The sequence below is a fragment of the Cygnus olor genome, chromosome 14 (genome assembly GCF_009769625.2).
Source record: "Cygnus olor isolate bCygOlo1 chromosome 14, bCygOlo1.pri.v2, whole genome shotgun sequence".
Taxonomy (NCBI): domain Eukaryota; kingdom Metazoa; phylum Chordata; class Aves; order Anseriformes; family Anatidae; genus Cygnus; species Cygnus olor.
This window is the reverse complement of record NC_049182.1, coordinates 5,492,252-5,512,960: the sequence shown is the minus strand read 5'-3', so window position 1 is coordinate 5,512,960 and position 20,709 is coordinate 5,492,252. Positions and strand designations below refer to the sequence as shown.

The 20,709-nt window shown below is 42.5% G+C and overlaps 1 protein-coding gene across 3 annotated transcripts in view; it reads left to right on the top strand.

Annotated features, from left to right (window-relative positions):
• The window catches only part of ADAMTS2 (ADAM metallopeptidase with thrombospondin type 1 motif 2), a 242,893-nt gene that overhangs the window by 43,602 nt on the left and 178,582 nt on the right, over window positions 1–20,709 (top strand). The window contains exon 1 of one of the 3 annotated variants that reach the window (XM_040573309.1): window positions 19,766–20,024. The exons of 1 other annotated variant lie outside the window; for it this stretch is intronic. In XM_040573309.1, coding sequence (XP_040429243.1) covers window positions 19,934–20,024 — 91 coding nt within the window. In that variant the 5' untranslated portion in view covers window positions 19,766–19,933. Of the gene's footprint in view, window positions 1–19,765; window positions 20,025–20,391; window positions 20,659–20,709 lie in introns of those variants that run through there. One more of the 3 variants, XM_040573310.1, reaches the window with a different exon arrangement.

Sequence of the window (20,709 nt, the reverse complement as noted above, 5' to 3'; positions counted from 1 at the left end):
AGAAGAAATACGGCCTGGAAATATGCTGTGTTTTATACTGCAGAGCTTTATTAGAAGGAAATATTTCATTAATGAAGTCCAGGGCAGAGAAATAGCAAAATATGCCAAAGATAACTCTAGTAGGCAATAATACCCAAAGAATTAAGGCAAAACCCTGCCACATAGAAACCAGTGAACTTTTGCCATCGATTAAGCAGCATCAGCATCTTCCAGCAGAAGTCAGTGGGAAATATCCAGAAGAGATGTCCAGATCAGATGTGCTGATGAGATTTATGTTTGCTCTGAGAGGAGACAGAGCCTCCTTAAAAAAATAAAAAAATTGTCAAACATGTCCTGATGAATATAAATTAAAGGAACTGCTGTCCATCTGCAGTTGCTAAGTCCCCATTCTGCCAACCTTATTCTGAACTGAAATCAATAGGACTATTCAAAGGGCAAGGTACTGCTCAACATAATGCAGTAGCTTGCTAAACTACATTAGAAACCATTTCTGAGGTCTTTTTTAACGTGTGCAAGGGTTGATGATGAATAATTTTGTGAATAAAGTGTCATTTTGACACAAATTCACTAGAAATCATTCTGGATTTCAAGCTTCATTCATTATCTGGAGTTTCTGTGATCCTCTTGGTGTATTATAAATATGCCTGTAGCTAAGCTAGGGTAGATACTCCTATTCAAACCTTCCACTTCTATACACTAGGAACAACTGCAAAACAAACTGATATCCAAAATTCGTGAAATGTTATGAGGTCACACATACCTGGAGTGATACCCAGCATATGTATTGCAAGCTTTCAGTATGTTGGAAGTGCTAATACATGTAAAATATATTCCGTCAGATTCAGCCAAGACATGAGCACAGGATGATGCAAAAAGAAGTTTGTGCCAATTAAAGTAAGTCACTTCACTGTAGGCAACGTGCCATTTTCTTCCAGGTGAAAGCCCAGCTGAATGACATACCAGCAAGTCATCTGTTTGTTAGAAAGTACAGCAAGAGGAAATCTGGTTTGTGTCATACTTTATTGGCAAAATGACTGCAGAAAGTGAATCAAAGTGGCATAGGCAAGCATTAATGGAAACCTTCTGAGTTTGCTTTGGCCTCTGAAGCTGCGCAGCCCTGAGCCACATCATGGGAAGCCTATCAGGAATATCACGGTGCATGACATGGATGTAATGCTGCAGTATAACCTGTGCCATCTAGCCAGAACATTTGAGGACGCTGTTCCAATAGAAGCTGCAGTGACAGGTTCAGTGCTGTGACCCCTTCCATGTTCTGTTCAGGACACGCACAGGGCTGGCAGACAAAGGATATGTGGGGTCAGAGGATGGGAGAGGAGCTGCAGTACTGTTGCTTGAAGAGTTGCTCTAACTGTGGGAGAATCTTGGTGTAAGGCATACACTCCAAGTTAGATTAGCTGGCAGATCTTTGAAACTAAATTTTAAATTTAAATAGGCAGATATTTGAATTGCAAATATTTGTACTCTATTTTGGGAATAGAAACAATAGTATATAACTTTACCTGACTGCTTTACTGATAGCTGTTGTCCTTTCAGATGGAGACACCAAATACTGGTGAAGAAACTTCAGTTATTCAGCTATAAGGAATCTGAAGAATTGTCCCCAAAACTTATAAATAATAGGTTAGAGAGAATCATAATCTGTTTAGAGGATATTCTAAAGCAGTGGAATGCTTTGTCATAGTGTGTATTCTCTCATCCTTACATCTTTTAACAGAGAATTCCATGTAGAAGCTTTCATAGGTAAAAAGTGAGAGAGGAAGTAACACTATTTATATTTTGCAAATGGAAAATGATAGAGCAGAGCTCAATGGCTAGATTTTCAAAGTTACTTAGTTAAATCCTCTGGAGTCAGATGTCCAGATGCCCACACAAATCTTGCCCTGAGTGACTTGCCTAAGGTCACAGGGAAAGTCTGTGGCAGAACAGGAATTTGTATCATCTCTCCTGACACTCTTAAACTACCTCCTATTGCCTCTGAATTCAGGCATACTTTTTCAGCTACATATCGACGAGAATTTCTGTTTTTTATGAAAACCCCGATTCTGCAGTAAAATGCATGTCTCCAACTTCCTATATGGCAAAACCAAGGGGTTAACGTTAACTTCTTCACCCTCCAAATTTAGACGTTTAAGTCATTTGCCTACAATAGGACATCTGAGTCTGTATATAATCAGGAACTTACACTAAGAAGAGAGTTAAGCACTGAGAATGCTCTGAATTGCTCTCTCCAGGCTCCATTGACTATATCAGGTGCCGACACTCCTGAAGTTGCCTAAAATGAAGAGTGATTGCAAACGTGGGAATTACTTGGGGCTCTGAAGAACAGTGTGGCTGAAGGGAAAAGAGAGGAAGTCCTAAAGTGAAACAGGTTTCACTCAGGATGTTTTGGAGGAGCTGTCTTACCTATCACGTTCACTTTTCAGAAAGAAATGCAAATCCTTAAAAAAATTTAAGTACTAAAAGAATTTTTAAAATGTCACTTTGTGAAGTCAGGCTAAAAATCAATTAAAATAAGGGTCATGCTTATTAAATAATTGTTCTTTTTGCTTAATACTGATTAGAGAACAATTTATTTCAAGCTAAACATAGCTACTGGAGCGCATTACTGAATACAAATGATACAAAAAAAACCCACAAACCTTTAGAATGCCACAAAAATATTTAGTCTTATATACAAATATATAAATTCATTACAGATGCATTATTTTAGGATTTGAGCTCCATTCACCATCTTTATGTATAAGTATGTCAGAGCACGTACTGTAGTTAGGATGGGTAATTCAATTAAGTGTTCAGACAAATTTATTTATAAAAGCTGTTATCCAAACTGTAAAAAAAGGAAAGACATGAACAATTAGAACTTTTTTAGATATTCCTTAAATGCCATATTTTTGAATGAGCACCCTGCTATTAAGGGAAAGGTACAATTTCCTCTATTTTGTCATTAAAAGGGACATTTTGCACATAGTCCTCAGTTCTTTAACAGCCTGATTCTAAGCTTATTGTTGTCAATGGATCAAGGTCTTTGACTTACTCAGGCCATAATTGCAGCCAGTGTAAAGGATAAGGGTGGAGTCCTGACTGCTTATTGCGGGGCTGTGAAAGGGCAGGGTGCAGCCTTGTCCATCATAATTACATGGTTCCAAAAAAAACTCCTAAGAGGCATTACTCACGGAAAATTCCTATGCTAAAACTTGCTTTTTATAAATCTAAGGTTTTATTATGGAGGAAATGGCAGCCAAAATTACAATTGATTAGAAGTCTGATTCAGTAATTTATATTCCTGTTTGGATTAGTAAGACACAGAAGAGTGACACACAAAAAAACCTGCTCAAATTCTGAATAAAACGGGCAGATGAAAAATTCTGGAAAGACATTTGTTCATGGCATTACCATGAATTCACTGAAAAGCCTCTTTAGAGAGAGCTAATGTGCATGTTTAAAATTGCCTGATTCTCCTCAAAGGTAAGCAAAATCACTGTACTGCCCAGTGGGTTGCTGCTTGATGCAGCTGGTTAGATAAAGTAGCCAGGCAGCCACATGGATAGAAACTCAGTGCTCCCTGGAGGTAGCTATCAGTATTATAATTTAATCACCCTGGGGTCTGCCGTGGGAAATAATAAGACATGAGAAGAATAGTTAATTCTATGTAAAATGCCATGGAAAAACTGAACATCAGGCTCCAGATAAAAACTGAAAATTCTCAGAGTGAATTAATGTCTGTACTCAGTGTGAACATGGTCTCCCAAACTTTTAATCCCTGTGCTGCCATTTCAGAGTTAAAGAGCACTAGAATTCAGAATATCAATACCAACTTGCAGCAGTTCCAATTTTTTCAAGTCCAAGTCCTAAAATGTTTTAATGTCTTACAGATCAGTCACTTTAAAAAAAAAAAAGTGCTTGAATCATGGCTGCAAGGAACTACCTAGTAGTTCAGCGCTCCCCAAAGAGGACGCAGAGGCTCACCTATAAGGTGATATGCCAACACCTGGCAGCATTCTCTAGGTAATGAAGAGCTTTCAGATCCCTCACACCCAGGTAAAAATCATATTTGGGCCACAGCAGCAACTTCAGGCAAAGCAATGCCAACACACACTCTGTTCCTCTGAAACAACATGGATGCCCTTCATCTACGCTGTGCTTTCTGGCAAATTATTTTAAGCACCAGTTCAGCTACGTGTGTTCTTGGTACTTTCTCTTTGCCACGGGTAAATTTCCAAAAGTCTGAGACCCAGGGCTGCTTGGAGTTTCCCAAGGGCACTGTGGCATTGCCTGCCCTGCAGCTGCCCTGCTTTTTAATGGTGCAATCATACACTAAACTGACAGGTGTTGCAAACTAAGTGAGCAAGGAGAAATAATAAAAAGGGATCTAAAGAGCTCAGAAATACGTGCAGGAAGCAAAATGAGATTCAAGCTGGAGAAGTGCAAGCTAATATAACTGGAGAAAATAATAAATTCAGTTCTGGCCAGCTCAATAGCAGAAATGTGAAATGTGAAAGGAATTTGGAGACAACCAACAAAAAGGATTAAGAGGCAAGACAGAGTAGCTTCTGCACAAACAGGTACAGCACTAAGTAGGCACTCCTGAAGCCCCTACCCAGCTCCTGTTAGGTGCTCATGGTATTCTAGGATCTATTCCGATTCTCAACCCAGTAAATAACAACATGAGGGTTCAGATGAAAAGGTAATGAGGATGGTTAACCCAAAGGAAAAGAAGTTTGAAATACGTAGGAACTGACGAAACTCGAGTACAGGAAGCCGTGGGAGACACAGTATTTCCAGCGGGACAGGTCTGTATTGGCATCAAGGCAGTCTTGAAAGCTAAACAGAGTATTTTTATCTCTAATTTTTATTCCATAGGTGTTTAGACTTCTTGTGTGTGTATTTCTGAGATGTGACTTTGTTTCTAATGGTTGGAGGAGATGAAGGATTCCAAGTGCTTGGATAAAAGAGTGTGAGGAAAATGTGGGGTTTTGAAACAAAAAGTAGAAGATGCTCTTGCATGTAAAGAAATATCTTTGATTTCAGGTTAAAACTTCCATGAATTAATTCCAATCTTTCATTTTACAGCTAGACTATATTCATACAATATTTAATAAAAACAAGCACAATGAACTTTTTGATAATTTTTATACCAACTAATTCCCCATATTTTAAACATTCATACATACAGTAGAAAATTTTAGCTGACTTGGTCATTGTCTAGTTCAAGTCAAACACTTGGTGAATTGAAAAATAACATTTCTAAGACAGCTGAGCCTTGCAAGGTATTTCATTTTGCAAGGAAAATAATTTGTAGCTAGTACTTGCAATGTATGTTTCAATATCAATTGCATTAACATTTGTTTTTGTCCCTTGTCATTGAATACATCAGCAACATCCTGTGTGTTGTGAACTACTTGAATCTGTTCATGATTCCACTGTCCATACATGTTTTAAATCCAGGCAGCTAGATATAAATTATGGATTTCTGGAGGATGATTTTAGGTGACTAGGAAGCTGAACATCTGTTCTGTAGGTGAGCAGCATGGCAGCTAATTTCATCATGTCAGAAAGCAGTGTGTTTATTCCCAAACTTTTTGTTTGATGCTTGGCTGTGTCTCAGTGTGGATGATGCAAAATACATCTTTTGAGAAGCAAGTGCACACAAGTATTTGAAACATGGGCAGATCTGTTTTAAAATCTTCTACCATGAGTCGATCATGCCAGCTGCTAGGAAGTGCTCACCAGTAACCATATGTTGCAATGAAGATAAGCAATTACTCTATGTCATACGTGCTTTAAATTGAACATGAGAAGCTTGTGTTTTTAACGTAAAACTCTTCAGGAAAAGTACTGTACTGCTTACTCTGCCTGTACACCAACAATTAGAGGGGGGCGTTACTGCAAATAAATACCAGCAGCGCTACTTTGCAGGAATACTTCTTGCTTGTGAGAGATCACTGAGCCAAACAACAAAAAGTCATCACATCCACTTGGGTTCTAATTCCACATCTCTGCGGGAATGACTTACCCCAGCAAGAACTGGATAGAGCTGTGTTTGTATTATTATGATTTCCTCTTCACAATTGTTGTTTTAATTGTGACTGAGACCTCAGCCATTTGTTAACAATTTGTTATTTTTTTTTTGTCTGAGGTGTGGCAGTGAATGCGAGTTGTTTTGGAAGAAAACAGTTGGAACAAATTACTTTGATTGCTCTATAGAATTAACCAAGATGCCAATAAAAACAAGAGTCCAGATTCAGGCTGTGTTCCTACAACTGTGGGAGGTAGGACCAGACTGTCTCTGTGGAAGTTTTCTCCATGCTATTCTGTGAGGTTGGTGAGAGCTGTGTGTCTCATGTTGTTGCTCTGCCAGCCTCCAGTAAAATGAAGTACGGGCTGGAGCAGTTTTTGTTGGTTCCTGCTGTTTGTGAGCCTTCAATATCCTTTACATGAGCTTTAGGATCCCTCTCTTGCCTTCCTGACAATAGTGCACTTCTGATGAATGAAAGGAAGCATTGTAGTGCAGAAGGAAGAAACTGTACACATGTGAAATGCACCTAAAAGAAAATCAATCTCAAGGGTGTGAGCGTGTTCTAATCCAGTCCTGCCCTGGCTCTCCCTTTTTTTCTCATGCAGAAATGTAAAGCACCTTCACAATAACATTCTGAAGGTCTTGAGCAGATACCTGCAGGTGAGAAAACATGGGGAAAGTAATATTCTATTCGCTTTTAATGAAGAGCATAGAATTTGGAATTGTAATGCTGGGCGTTCTGTATTATAGAGGCTTTCTAGCAACCGTCACAGTAGCATAATTTTGACAGTAGTTCCCAACAAGTAGTAGAGGCCCTTCGAACAAATGTTTCTGTAAATATTGCAGTGTGGCCAATACAGAGATTTTAACAATCACTTTTTGGTCGAATGCCATTCATTGCTCACAGTTGCGTGGTGAGAGTGGCTATTCTTATCCCCCAGCTGTGCGCCCATTCCCCTTGAGCTAAAGAAGAACTTCCTCTAGTTGATATGCAAAAGCAGACATACTGCTGAGCTGTCCCAAATCCATCCTGTGCAAGGTCATGGGTCTTGAAGGGCATCAGCGCAGTACGTAAAGCTATCTGCAAAAGACTGGCTGACCATGTGATAAGTTTCAGCTGCTAAATTACGTACGGAAGATGTATAGGTGTCCACGCAAGCTGAATTATTTTCTTCAGTTGCTACACTAATTTTATTTGTGTATGTGCCAAAAGAGTTGCACCAAATTACCTTAAATGGAATAGTAAATACTGATGAAACCCTGTGGTCCACATGAAGAGGAGGATTGTGAAACCTCATGTCTGCTTACTGTCAGAAGTGTGAGTACTCCCTCCTGCAACATCTCTCCTCTGCAGCTGGTGTGTGGTAAGTTTGGGGCTTGTTTAATAACCAGCTCACAGAGCTGTTGAATTTTGTGTTTTGTGTTCGTAGCACTTATTCTTAATGTTCAGATAATTACCTTAGATATTCAAATGGATTAGGGAGTAAACAATAGATTTTCATACAATTGAATCCTGTGAATGAGTATTTTTACTGAAAGGGATTGTTTGGGGGTTGGGATCAGTCATCATGTCTGGGTTTGCTGTATTTTGATGAAAAGGAATTGGACTGCAAAGCAGTTTGTCATTGTCTTGAAGAAGGCTGAGAATGTCTGGGTGCTGGACCCTCCAGAAGATAAGGCTGAGGCTCTGAACTAGGATTTGAGCCCCCCTGGAAGCCTAGCTTCATAGGTAGGTGCTATGAACTCCTTGAAATCAGAGCCAAAATAGTCTTCAGAATGCGGAGACGTTCTAATCACAATGCAATGAACCCTGGGCACAATAAGAAGAAATACACTTTTGAACTCTTATGTACAGTCCCGTGCTACTGCAGCTGATTATATTTTATTTTGAGGCTTCAGATAAGCAGTTGCAGAACAATTTAAAATAAAAAGCTAAAAATGAAATATGAGGGATATCTCAAAATTTCATTGCAGATAGTTACAAAAGAAATTCCTGTTCCACCCTCCTGAAATGTGATCATTACAATAACATATATTGCAAAAAGAAAGCATCTGTATCAACACCTCCTAACATAAACTGACGGAAATACTGACTTTCCCTATTATTATTATAAAGGTTGTTAGTACCTCTAATAAAATGTTTCTTGAGCTCCGCAGCTAGATGGGTTTCCTGTGGAATTGTCTAAACCCTTCCAATGCTAACTGTTTTCAATATTAAGAAAAGTATTTGCAGAACTGCTGTAGCAGAATAAGGCCACCTTTCCCAGGAAATACAGCTCCAGTTACAGTTTTATTGAAGAAAGGCCAAAAAGGCCGGAGCAGAGTACTTATAGACACATTTCCTTGTCATATGTGGAATGCTAAGTTATTGCCGACATGCAGCACTTGTGTTTAAGAATTGAAGGCGAAGCTTACTACAGCAAGACCAGGAGGATGCCAGCAAAAGTGCATGGAGGGAGACTCCTACACAATTCTCCCTCTCCAGACCTTTCTGCCCCACATATACAGAGCTGTGTATTTGGTCTTGGGTTCCTGTCTCTTTTCCAAAGCCCACAGGCTGCCTCGCCCTTCATCTTCCTGAATTCTTTACCATTTTCTGGCAGCCATCTGCTGTGCCTCAGTCGGAAATGTCTGCTCCTCTGTCTTAATTTAAAAAAAAAAACACAACATTTTCTTCCAGTTCTTTTGGAGAGGAGTGCACACCATAGACTGTAGCTCACAGTGCACTTTACCTTTGTCTCAGTAGCTGTAGCTGTGTACAGAGGAGAAACAGGCAGATGCAGGACCAGCTTGTGGAGTAAAAAGGGGATGAGCCTCCAAACAATCCTGTATTCAAAACCAAAGTGAATGCTGAACTTCCAGCTCAATTTTGATTTCCCTTGATATCATATTTTAAAATAAATATGCAGAGGTTTTTTCATTAGCATTACCCAGCCTCCTGTTAGTGCTGTTGCCGTGATGTTCCAGGCGGCCACGCGGGGTGTGTGAGAGGTCTCAACAGCTGCAGATTGGCTACAATAACGATCTCTCTGGTCCCTCCGTTTAAACAATTCAAAATGTCACGTCAGGAATGAAAAAATATTAATCGCTGCTGAGCTAAGAAAAAGTTCCTAGGAAGAAGATTGAAATTGTCGATTCAGGAGCCTGTTGAGTGAGATGGGGATGGTGCTGAGAAGCAGGTAACCTTTGCTCAAATTCTCAAGTCAGGTTAATGTGACGTGAGCTCTTGTAGTTTCTGAGTGCGCATCCATGCAGCTCAACTGCTGCATTGTTTTAAGGAGAAACCCACATAAAATACAGTAGCAGTAGGACAAACTGGGAAGATTTGGATATTTTGGAATATCTTAAGCATAAGACTGAAAGCAAAATAGTTTCTGTTCACTATGACGTAAGTGGCAGTTTGTCTAAGCAGCATTTAATGATTGTAACAGCAGGGACCAACTTTCTGTTGTAATTAGCCCTGTTAGAGTGAAGACATGCACATGGTTGACCTTGGAACAAGAATCAATATTTTTTTTGCTTTTCTCAGTGCATAAATATTTAGCATATGGAGCATACACTTTCCCTTCTTTATTTCTTGCATCATTTCAAATACCGTTTGATCAACATCTAACATGACGTAATATCTAAGGGTATTGAATGCAGATGTTAAACGTTAGATGTTCTTTCACTGTTCTGATGGAGCAAATTACCAGACCTTGTCATGGTGAACAAATGTTTATCCAACTGTAATGCACTTTTATTATGGTGATGGTAGGATATGTCCTGAGGTAATGGTTACATGGTCCATTGAGACTTAGGTTCTATTCTTGATTTTTCAGCTGACCTGCTGTATGATAGTAAGCAAGTTGTATCTACTCCCAGCCTTTGCTTTTCTTCCCCTGTATTCCATGTCTCATGTATGTAAAGGGTAAGGTCTTTACAAAAGAGCAAGTCATTTACTGTAACAGGATTTAGTACAGTACGATCTGGTCTTGTTTAAATCTGCTTGGCATTACAGTGATTTTAATAATTACATATAATCATGGCTCTTAATTCACAGCACTTAGAAATGGTGCTTTTTCTTTAGGGAATCTGTACATTAATCCTCTCTTATACTGATTTTCTCATAATGATATTAAAGTTGTAAAAGGTTGTACTGCAAAATACAGATCTGGTATTTTAAAGATCTAGTTATTTAATGGCCTCAGAATTTGAGAGCAGTTTGGTTTAGCCTCAGTAAAGGTCACAGAAATGGGAATAACAGTTCGTGTAGTAACTGGTCTCGAGTAGCTTAGATTGCACTTCAGTCCTCCCTTCAGTTTAAGGGCAGATTTTTTATTTGCCAGATATTGCCCACTCTAGCTTCTGTCAGATTTGGACTTTGTCTTGAAGACTATTTCCGTTTCCCCTCCTGCTTGCAATGTCCAACTACAAATATGTGAATTTCAGCTTCATGGGAAGCTTTGTGTTTGTACTGTATCCTACTGATGCCTGTGCCAACGTTTCATTGAAAAGATGAAGCTAGGTAAAACACGATCAGTAATCAACACAGCTATAATATTGGAGGAGGGGAATTACTAAACACACTTGGAAAAGAATAAAGCAACTCTTTGTCGTAGTTGGCTTGGACAAGATAGCATTTTAGAAATGAAATTCTGTGAAATAGAACAGAGTTTGGGATTTACCATTACTAGAAATGGCTGTAGTACTGAAAACTAACAAGGTCCCACTTTAGCATTGGATATGTATATGAGAAGTCCCATGATTGCCATCGTACTAAATTATTAATTCATCTACTGCCAGTTGACACAACAAATGTGACGTATCTCTAGAAGTGGATGTTCCAAGTGTATGTTCCAAGAGAGAGAATTCAGAAGAGTATTTGGCTCTTGTTAAAATATTTAACCAGACTCACCTTTAGAACCATAAGGAGTTGATGTCTGTTCCATAGTTTGTGCACCTGTATTTGTGTATTTATATCAGCATTTCTGTGTACACAACTGCAGGGAAGGCCTGTTTTACAACAGAAAGGTACAGAGATTAAAAACTGATTAGTTAAAAAAAAAAAAAAAAGTCCCCAATATCATGTACATCAGTACATGCATAGTCTACAGAACATGGGCTTCTTGCAAAACCTGCCAGGCATAGAATAAAATCCCTTTTATGAGGACAGCTGGAGAGTTATGCAACTTCAGGAGGATTATGCGGATGTGTTTATGCTGTGAAGTTGCCTGATGGATTATGAGACTGTGTAGGTTTGATTTAAAAAGAAAAACAACTTAATTCTTTTTGGTAGTGAGTGGAATGTTTCCAAAGAGGGCCGGAAACATGGCCCAGAACAGATAGAGTCTTACTGATGCATAAACCTGTTTTGGTGTCTTCAGTCTGACCAGCCATGAGAGACTGACCATGGTTTATCAATATGTAAAATATTAATTAGGCATGTTCTATCAGGAATTACGTCAGGTTTAATTAAGAGGCAGGTTTCGTTTTACCTACTGTTTCATCGGAAGACTTCGAACATCTTTGTGCTCGGGCGCTGCCCTAGCAGAACTGCGTGCAACTTTTCCTCATCGTTTTGTAAACAGAAAGCTAGAAGCAAGTATGCAAAGTGAAAGGCGTGGCTATTTCTGGTGGCTGATGGCTCTGTCCACTCAACCAAAACATGCCTTTGAGCTGGAGGAAGCTGCAGGGAGTCCTGCAGGTCCGCTGTGATGTTTTCAGAAGGGCTTTGGGGAAGTGAACAGTATTCGTGCTCATGAATACAGACAGGTCAGAAATTAAAGAGTTGTTCCTGCTCTTAAGAAATATGTATTTGACATAGGCAAGATACATGAGCCACTTCTGAAATTGAGTACTTCATGTATAGTACTGCCAAAAGAAGATGGAACTCAAAGGTTATTATTATAGACGGAAGTTTGTCCGGAAATGCGAGGCATAGGCACTTTGATCATTAATACAGTATCTCTTACATGGGATCACATCATTGCTGTGAGCGTGAAAACAAATCAATAAAATCCTACACTGCAGCTGGTTAACTCTGTTGAAATTTAAGCAGTCCCAGAGCCCCCAAATTACACAGGATGTTTGGAAATAAGGGTAGGGTATCACATTTAGTAGATGTACTGTGTGTTTTTCACCTGCTTTGGTGTTTAGGGATCCTTTGCTCTCTGACTATGAAATGCACTTTGAATAATTGTCAAAAACTACAGGTTAGAGGCTGGGACACTATTAGCACAGCAGGCTGAAATAATTCAAAAATGCATTGCCAGTAGGTGATTCTGATTGTATTAACATCCATTTCACATGAGGGTCACAGCTCTGAGTTCAGTGAATTTGCTCTTGATTTATATGTCTATAAAGGACAGGAACAATCATAAGATACTCCCTGTGATACTCTGAGATCAATACAAAGAACCAAAGAACAAGGAAGGCTGCTAACAAGCTTTCAGGTCATGGACTCAGCGCTGCAGTCTACTTGTCAGCCATTGGTTGAAAGTGGAGCAAAAACCAGCTATAAATTTGCTAAACATTAGGTATCTCTTTGAAAGTGATTTTATTACATTTGTGAAATGAAGAAGGTCATTAGAAACATCCAGATTTTCTCTTTATTCCCCTGGGGCACCGTAATGCTTAATGCATGATTTGCATTTGCTGCAACAAGCCAGCTTTCTACAGCTTCGAATTTTCAGGTGAAAATTATTTCCTATGCTTTTTGAATGTGTTTCCTTAAATTTCTGTTTCTGTAAACTTGCTTTATTATTTCTACTAAGCTGGGCTCTCTTAAGCTACAACAATTTTTTGTATAACCTGGGTTTTGTTAGTTTAGAAGGCAAACATACCAAGTGCCAGCCCAAGTTAGAGCTATTCATGCTACGGACTAGACCCGAACATGTCATTTGGAGAATGAGTTGAGGAACAGCCAGAAACATTTGGTTGTTTTACTGCATGCATTTCAATAATAGCCCTGGGCTTACTAGAGATTTTCCATGCTATTTTCCTTTGATGCTAGTTTGACACAATTTATAGTGTGTTCTAAGAGTGCCAGCTCACACTCAAGTAAGTTCTGTTCTGTTCTGGGGTTATAAAGAAGGCAGGGACAGGATTTACATTCTGTGCTACAAAGGTGAATAGGAATTATTCTAGTCCTAGTCCTTGTCTTGAGTTTTTCTTCATGACAAATGATGCAAGAGGCTTGCATTCAAATATTTCCTAGGAATCCCTGCCCTCATTCTTTCGTCTGAATGAGTGAAGAATTAGGCGTAGCATCCATGTGCAATGTCACATAATTTGGCAGGTTTGGACAGTGGAGCTGTGGAAAAACACAATTCAGAAGTTCAACAAAAATCTCCTTTGTAAGGTGGACGAGGCGCTTTCCCAAACGTTTTGCGTCTCCCACCTGAGAGAGAAGTGGTGTCCTTTATCATTTAAGCACTGTGACCTTCCCTGAGTTGGCAGATCTCGCTGAGTCAAATTCCGTGAACCTTCTGAGCTTGTTTGACTTGAGGCTGCAGATATTCCATATTGGACAGGATCCCAGTAATCTGCTGTGCTTTTCCTTCTGTGTTACTTATGTACTTAAACGGCAGCTACAAAAATGATATCATTTCTGTGACTGATGAAAAACCTCTTCAAATATAGGATCCTGGTTAGTAGTAAATTTTCCTTAACCTGATTTGTAAGGACTTCTCTGATCAAGTGTGGTGCCGGCATATGAACCCTGTATGTCTGTCACCGCTTAGAGCTTAAACTCTTCTCTGAAGATGCAATTATTTATGGTTTTCTCCCCTGCAGCTTTATGGCTCCCAGAAAGCATGGTTAAAAGAAGGGGAGAAAAAAAAGGCTAAGTTGCAAATGCACGAGATCTCTCGAGGTGGTAGTGTAGGCGGTGAGAATGGAGATGGGAAATAGCTTGAGACTTCTGTTGTTAAAGGAAATAATTATTCAGAGAAACTGTTTGTAAATGTAAAGGACAGATACTATTTGAATAGTATGCCTACAAGTAACAGATAAGGATTGCAAGGATGAGTTTTTGAAAGATTATACCACCTGTCAGGATTTTGGGATGGAAATCCTTATTTTTCTACTTGCTTTACTGAACTGCTGCATTGAACTTCGTACTTAGGCAGGTCACTTTCTTCACTGTCTTACTAACTCAATAGACCTCAGTCTCCACTGGGCCTTCTAGGCATCACTGCAATACAAATACACAAATAATGATCCTGAGGCTGGAAAATCTCCCATTTTAAATGGGCATTAGTTTTTTGTGAAGATATAAATTACTGAGATGTCCAATTACCAGAGCTGCAGCTGTGAAACAGGTGACTGGAAAGTAGAATTTGTTTTATTTGAAGAGAGATTTGAATCTGAAAGTCTTGATAGTGCTTAATTTAAAAAAAGAAATCTCATGTTTCTTAACTCCTTGATTTGGGTAAAATCCTGCTTTTTGTCTTTACTCAATTAGATTTGTAAATAAGTATTTTAAGAAGCATTTTACTGTAGTTATAAAAAATTACTTTCACTTTGTTTCTTCATATATACTTTTTGTATGTATCCTTACTCACTAAAAAGATGCCTAGACTGAACAGCCAATTAGTGCTGTCTTCAGTGGGTCAACCAGTGAAAATGAATGGTGTGGTTTTTCTGGAGGGTAAAGATATCTGCATGGCTGAAATGCTTCGGAGAAGATTTTATTCTAGCAGAATAATTTGTGAGTATGGTTGGTTGAAACTGCTCCATCAAAATTGTTTCTCAACAATAAATTAGTATGTTGACTAGAAACATTTTTTTCCTCCCCAGAAATGTTTCTCCTGGAAGATGTTGATTCTTCTCTTTTATAAAAGTCATGGTACACAAATGTTTCAGCCAAACTTGCTAAATGCTTTTTAAGGGAAAATTATATATAGCTAGATTTTCACTGGGGGAAAAAAAGAGAATCCAAACCCTCGACTGAGGCCCAGCTGCCGTGAGCTTCCTTTGTAGCTGAAGCCGACGGTGAAAGCGATGCCCCAGAGGGTGCCTGAGATCGAGGGCCATCTAACTCCTGGTATGGCTCCCTGACCTGGCATGAATCTGAGCCGGCTGACTTGCACAAATCTGTGACATAATAAGAAGTTAAATAAGTTTTTCCTCAAGATCATGGCCAATGCTGTGATATTAAGCTGTCTGTCTTCCCCAGGTCTGGCTTTCTGTGAGGACTGAAGCATGTTGATGGGCAGGATAGGAAGGCTTTATTGTCAATGCCTGTTGTACTTGGTGTTTCTGAGATGTTAGACCTCGGAGAGTTATTTTGGCAGCAGATTGACATGAACAGTATGAGGAAGGATAGAACAGTATTGAAAAAGTGCTTGCTTCGTTCAGTAACTCTATTTTCTCCCCTCAAAATAGATCTCATAAACTGGAAAGGAACTGGTTAGTAACAAATGAGAATTCTTCAAGAGGGAAATCAAATGTCCCAGTACTAATTAGTTGAAATTAAGATCATTCAAATATTTATATAGGGAAGGCAAGTATTCCGGGAACATGCTGGGATAAATCACATGGCAGGAATATTAATAGCAAGGCAGTAAATCTGCGCAGAAAGAATCAAGGTGAAAACATAGGGGAGGGATTGTACTATTTATCAAAAGACAATTGTCCTGGCAGTTAAATACAGATAGCTAGTGAAAGAAGTGTTAACAATGAAATATTATGCTATGCTGACAGAGAAAACGTGAAAGGGAATTAAGACGGAACATTTCTATGGGCCGCAAAGTGGTGAACCAAACAGAAGAAAGTGCAGGAAACTTGTCCCCTAGTTCTGTTCCTTTCTTCCCCGTATCTGAGAGCAACCTGTGTGCGTGCAGCTCAGCTGCCAGCCTGTGCTCAGGCAGGCAGGAGCTTTGGGTCATGTGCAGAAGAGATCTGAATGTGTGTTAGCAATGAGTGTAGACCCAAGAAGACGTCTGCAGCTGGTCCCTGCAGCTCTTCCCCTTACTGCAGGGGAATGTCTTCGTCTGTGCGATTTGCAGGCAGCCTGACCTTTTGCTGTGCCAGGCTGCAGGAGTCCTGCATCAGTACCGACGGGTGGTGCGAGGCTGGGCAGGATGCCTGCTGTTCTGGAGTTGGAAGATGGAAATCTTAGCTGTCTGAAGTGAGAGGTTAGTCCCTTAGCCCAACAATGACAGGCTGCAAAACTGCTGTCTAACTGCTGAAGTTGTTGCCAAAGAAGTTACTTAAGGCCCCGAAGTTCTGGGGCATGTCCTGTGCTGCTCCTGCCTTGGCAGAATCACCTCTGAGTGGCAGAAGGGTTCAAACAATATAGAGCCTGGAAATGTCAAGCATGCAGGAAATGAACTGGCGTGCTATTTTAAATTTTCTTCTTTTTTATTAAGCTTTATGGTGTTACAGAGCCACAAAGTATGCATTCCAGTTAAGGGTGAAAGCGAAGACAGCAATCTGCATAAGAAACATAAAGCGGGCAATGTCGAGTCCTTTGCAGACGTTTGCTCACGTTCCCGGTGAGGAGGTCAGAAATGAGAACTCTCCTTTTGGGGAGCTCTGCCTGAGAGCTTGGACCATTTTGGATCACAAAGGCTGTTGGCAGGCTCCAGGTTACCTGCTCAGGTTGATCGCATGCCCTGTGGAGAAGGCAGAGCGCTGCAGTCCATCATCTCCCCCCAGAGCCCAGCTAACGTGAGCATTTTCCCTTGAAAACAGCAAGAGATCTTAGGAATCTCAGACACAAGGTTTCTAGTTGCAACGTGTAGTTAGTTAGATGTTTTTTAAACACTTTCAGAGCAGTAGCTGGTGATGTATGCCTAGGATCTTTTCGTTTTACCAAGCAAAATTAAATGTTGAGAGAACATCTCCACAGGCAAGGTCTGACTGCAGTTTATACACGTGTAGCCAGGCTGGAACAGGAACAGATTGCACAAACTTGGTGCGGACAAGATCCATAAATCCAGGTGAATATTCAGGCAGGCAGTCTGTGCTGAACTCCGGACTGCTTCAGTTACAGAGCTGTTTGTGGCTCAGCTAGCTCGTTAAAGCTGCTGTGGGCATGTCAGCATGAGCTGCTGGAAGCCCTCTCCATCAGACTAGGTATTCGTTCAGGACACAGCGCATCATTTTTTCCTTTCTGCGTGCCTGTTTCCAGCAAAGGCAAATGTCTGTGTCATCGTAGTCACGTTTGGCAGCAGCACAGGCACACCCTCAGATCAAACTGTCAGAGCAGAGCCTCCCTATCTGGTCCTCCTCCCTTCATTCCAGTAAAATAACCATGATATGACTCCGTTCACACCAATTAATTGAGAGGTTTGTAAGTGTGAGTAATGCAGCAGTACATTTCATGTTGAGTTTTTCTGGTTCATCCTAAAAAAATGTGAAGCATCCTGCTGGAGACAGCCATGGCAAGGCCCTTCCCTGGAAACCCAGGCAGCAACCTTGGTTGTCTGCATCAAGAATACCAAGAGAGGAGTTTAGGAAATGGAGAACTGGTTCTGGGGAGGGTATTTCCTTGAACTTCTCTGCTATGGTGGTGTAAGAGCAGGGTGAGGACATAAGAACTTCTCTTTTCTTGAATTTCACCCATTCAGGCTCTGCAGTGCCTGGCAGGCTTTGGACCACCTCTGGATCAAACTTGGATCCATAGTTTCTCTGGAAGGATAATGGGCCCGTTGCTGTGCCATGTGGCACATCCTCAGTTGGTCTAAGTTGGCGCTGTGAATCTCTCGCATAAAATCCTGGCTCTGTTGAAGTCAACAGCAAAGCTCTCACCAGCGTCATTCAGTGGGGACCAGGATTTATTCCAGTGAGTTCAGTGGAAGCACAATCTTTACCAACTGCAGATCTGGCTCTATTGTTTGACACTTGTTCTGTTTTATTTATTTATTTATTATTTTTTTTTGCCAAGAGAAAATTAAAAATTATAAAGAAGGTTGTGAAGGAGCTCCACCAGCCCATAGAGCCCATGGAGTTTTTGGTTCTGAGCCACGTGGGGTAAGATAGTAAGACACGCACGTAGTAAGACATGCACATAGAACTTGGTTTCGGTGTAGGAATAAACTTCTCCGCGGAGGCAGTTACTGATTCTTTTTTGTTTATATCATTACTCTGCAGTACAGCTGTTATCCATATTAAAGCATACTTTCTAACCTTCAGTTTTTTCAAGAACTAAAATCCATCTTAATTAGTAGAACTATTGGCCAGGTTGTGTTTTGTATTTCTATAATATACACTGTCTCCCTATTTTTTTTTTCTGGATGCATCATATACAAATAAGAACTTTGATTTCAAATATAAGGCCGGCCCCTCTCCCTTTCAAGTTTATGAGCAGAAGTTATTTCAATTTGAGCAGGATGGGACGGATGGAACATAAAAAAGCCACATCATCAGCTTAAAATACAAGTCCAATAAAAATGAAGTTGGAACTTTACCAGCTGTGTACTGATGAAAGTATATGAGATTTTAAGTAAGAGAAGCTGCTCAATATGGACTCACAAACAAAACAAAAAATGAGCCAACAGAAAAACAAACCAAAAGGAAGAACTGGGAGAAGCCCAGCGCTGACGGCCAACCCAAGCAAAGGTCATTTAAAAAGGTAAAGGGATGTTTGAATGTAATGCACAAATTGATCTACTCCATTATTCAGAATGATCTTTCCCTTTTTATCCTTAACCTAAAAACTGGGAAAATCAAACGAGAACATCAAACCACGCCAGCAGAAAGTCACGCACTGCCATAGTTGCTCAGACCTGGGGTCCATAAAACCCAGGCACTGGCATTAAGCAGCACTGTTATTTTTCTTCTGTACCCTTCATCTGTGGCCGTAAGATGGGGACGAAAGGTATTAATTGGAACTGTAGTCATATAGGAGCAAGAATAGTCAAGGATACCCAGGAAAATTCCTTGGCAGAGCACCAGCCTCCTGCAGGAGGGCACCGCGTGCCCGTTTTGAGGGGGCACAGGGGGCACGGGAAGGGCTTTTGGGATTCTGCAAGGTTACGGAGTAAAAGGATGAAAACAGCAAATGATCCCGATAATGTTGCAGCTGAGTAAATATATACGTTATCTGAAAGGAATAAGCGATACGGCATTTATGCTGGCCATATGGAAACAAATATAACTTTTTTTTCCCACCATAAAGGCCACTCTTTATTATTTAATTATTTTAAAAATCTCCTTCTATATTGTATTTATAGCATTCCTGAATGCCTCCAGGGTCTCTCTCTCCATCTTGCAGATACTTGATAGGAGATGGCTTTGCAGCATGGATTTTTAGGCTTGCCACCAGCCAGCCCAAGTCCTTTCCCCGTGCCGTGGCTACTCAGAGCAGCGCCTTCAGCCGGCGGCCACCCCCGATCCGGCCCTGCCGGGGTCGCTGGCACTTTTTTTCCCCATTTCCCTCCGGGCTTTCGACGGCCCCCGGGGGCTGCGGCGAGAAGTGCCCCAACTTCTCCTCAGCCGGCCGGGCCGTGGGGACGCCTCCTCAGCCCTGCCCGCCGACCTCGGGGGCTGCCTCGGGGGCCGGCCCGGCTCGGAACGGGGTAGAACTGGGGCAAAACGGAGCAAAAACGGGGCAGAAGGGAGCGGGACGAGGCGGGCGGGGGCGGCGCGGGGCTGGGCGCGGGGCTGGGCGCGGGCAGTCCCCGCTCCCCTCGGGCCGAGCGCCGTGTGGCAGCGGCTGTGTCAATCAGGCCGCCTTCCCTCCCGCACGCCCCGCGCTCCCGGTATTATACCCCCGCCGCCTCCTGGTGTCTCTGCTTCGCTGCGAGCCGCGAGCGCGGCCGCCACCGCCGCTGCGGCTGGGCTGAACGGGAAGGCGGCGGCGGCGGCGGGGCAGCGCTGAGGGGAGAGGAGGCAGCGGGGGGCCGCCGCCGGCCCGGCCCGGCTGAGGGCAGCCCCGGTGCCGCTCCCCGCCTCGGGCCGGCCGCGATGGAGCCTCCCGCGGGGGTCGCCTGCGTCCTGCTCTGCTGCTGCGCTCTCTCCCTGCCCGCCGCTGCCCTGCGGCCGCCCGGGCACGCAGGTAGGTGTGTGTGTGTGCGAGGAACCCTCCCGCAACTTCGGCCGCCGGGACTTTTGACGGGGCTCCGGTCCCCGTGTGCGAACGGGGAAGGGGAAAAGGGGAAGGGAAAGGGGACGGGGCGGCCGCGCTGCCGGCGGGGAAGGGACGGGGAGCCCCGCTGCAGTGCCCCTGTCCCTCACACAACGGGGGAGCCCGGCTCGGTGCCGGAGTTGCCCGGGCGGGATGCGGCACACGGCTGCTCGTCCTCCTCATCTTCCTCCTCCTCCTCCTCCTCTTGCCCCGTCCCAAAGTCCCGGGGCTGCCGCCGCCGCTTGCCGCCCGTCCCCTTCACCAGCTCGGGGCTCCCGGTGCCCACCCGGTCCCCTCCGAGCAGCCCCGCCCCGGCCCGGCTCGGCGCCCTCCCCTCATCGCTGCCCGGCCGCGGAGCCCCGCTGGCCCCGAGGGGACACCGGCGGGGCACGGGGGGCCGGGACCCGTCTGCGTGGCCGGCACTGCGGGTCCCTGAGGGGTGACAGGCTCCGGGGGCTGCCGGCGGCTGTGGGCACCAAAAGGCAAGTTTGAATGAACTCGGAGCGCTTCACGCCGCCGAGCGAAGCGCTCTGCCCGTGCGGAGCGCAGCGTCCGTCTGCCTTATGTAAGTGGCTGCTGGGCTAATGAATTATGGAGTAAAAAATCCCGCGGCGTC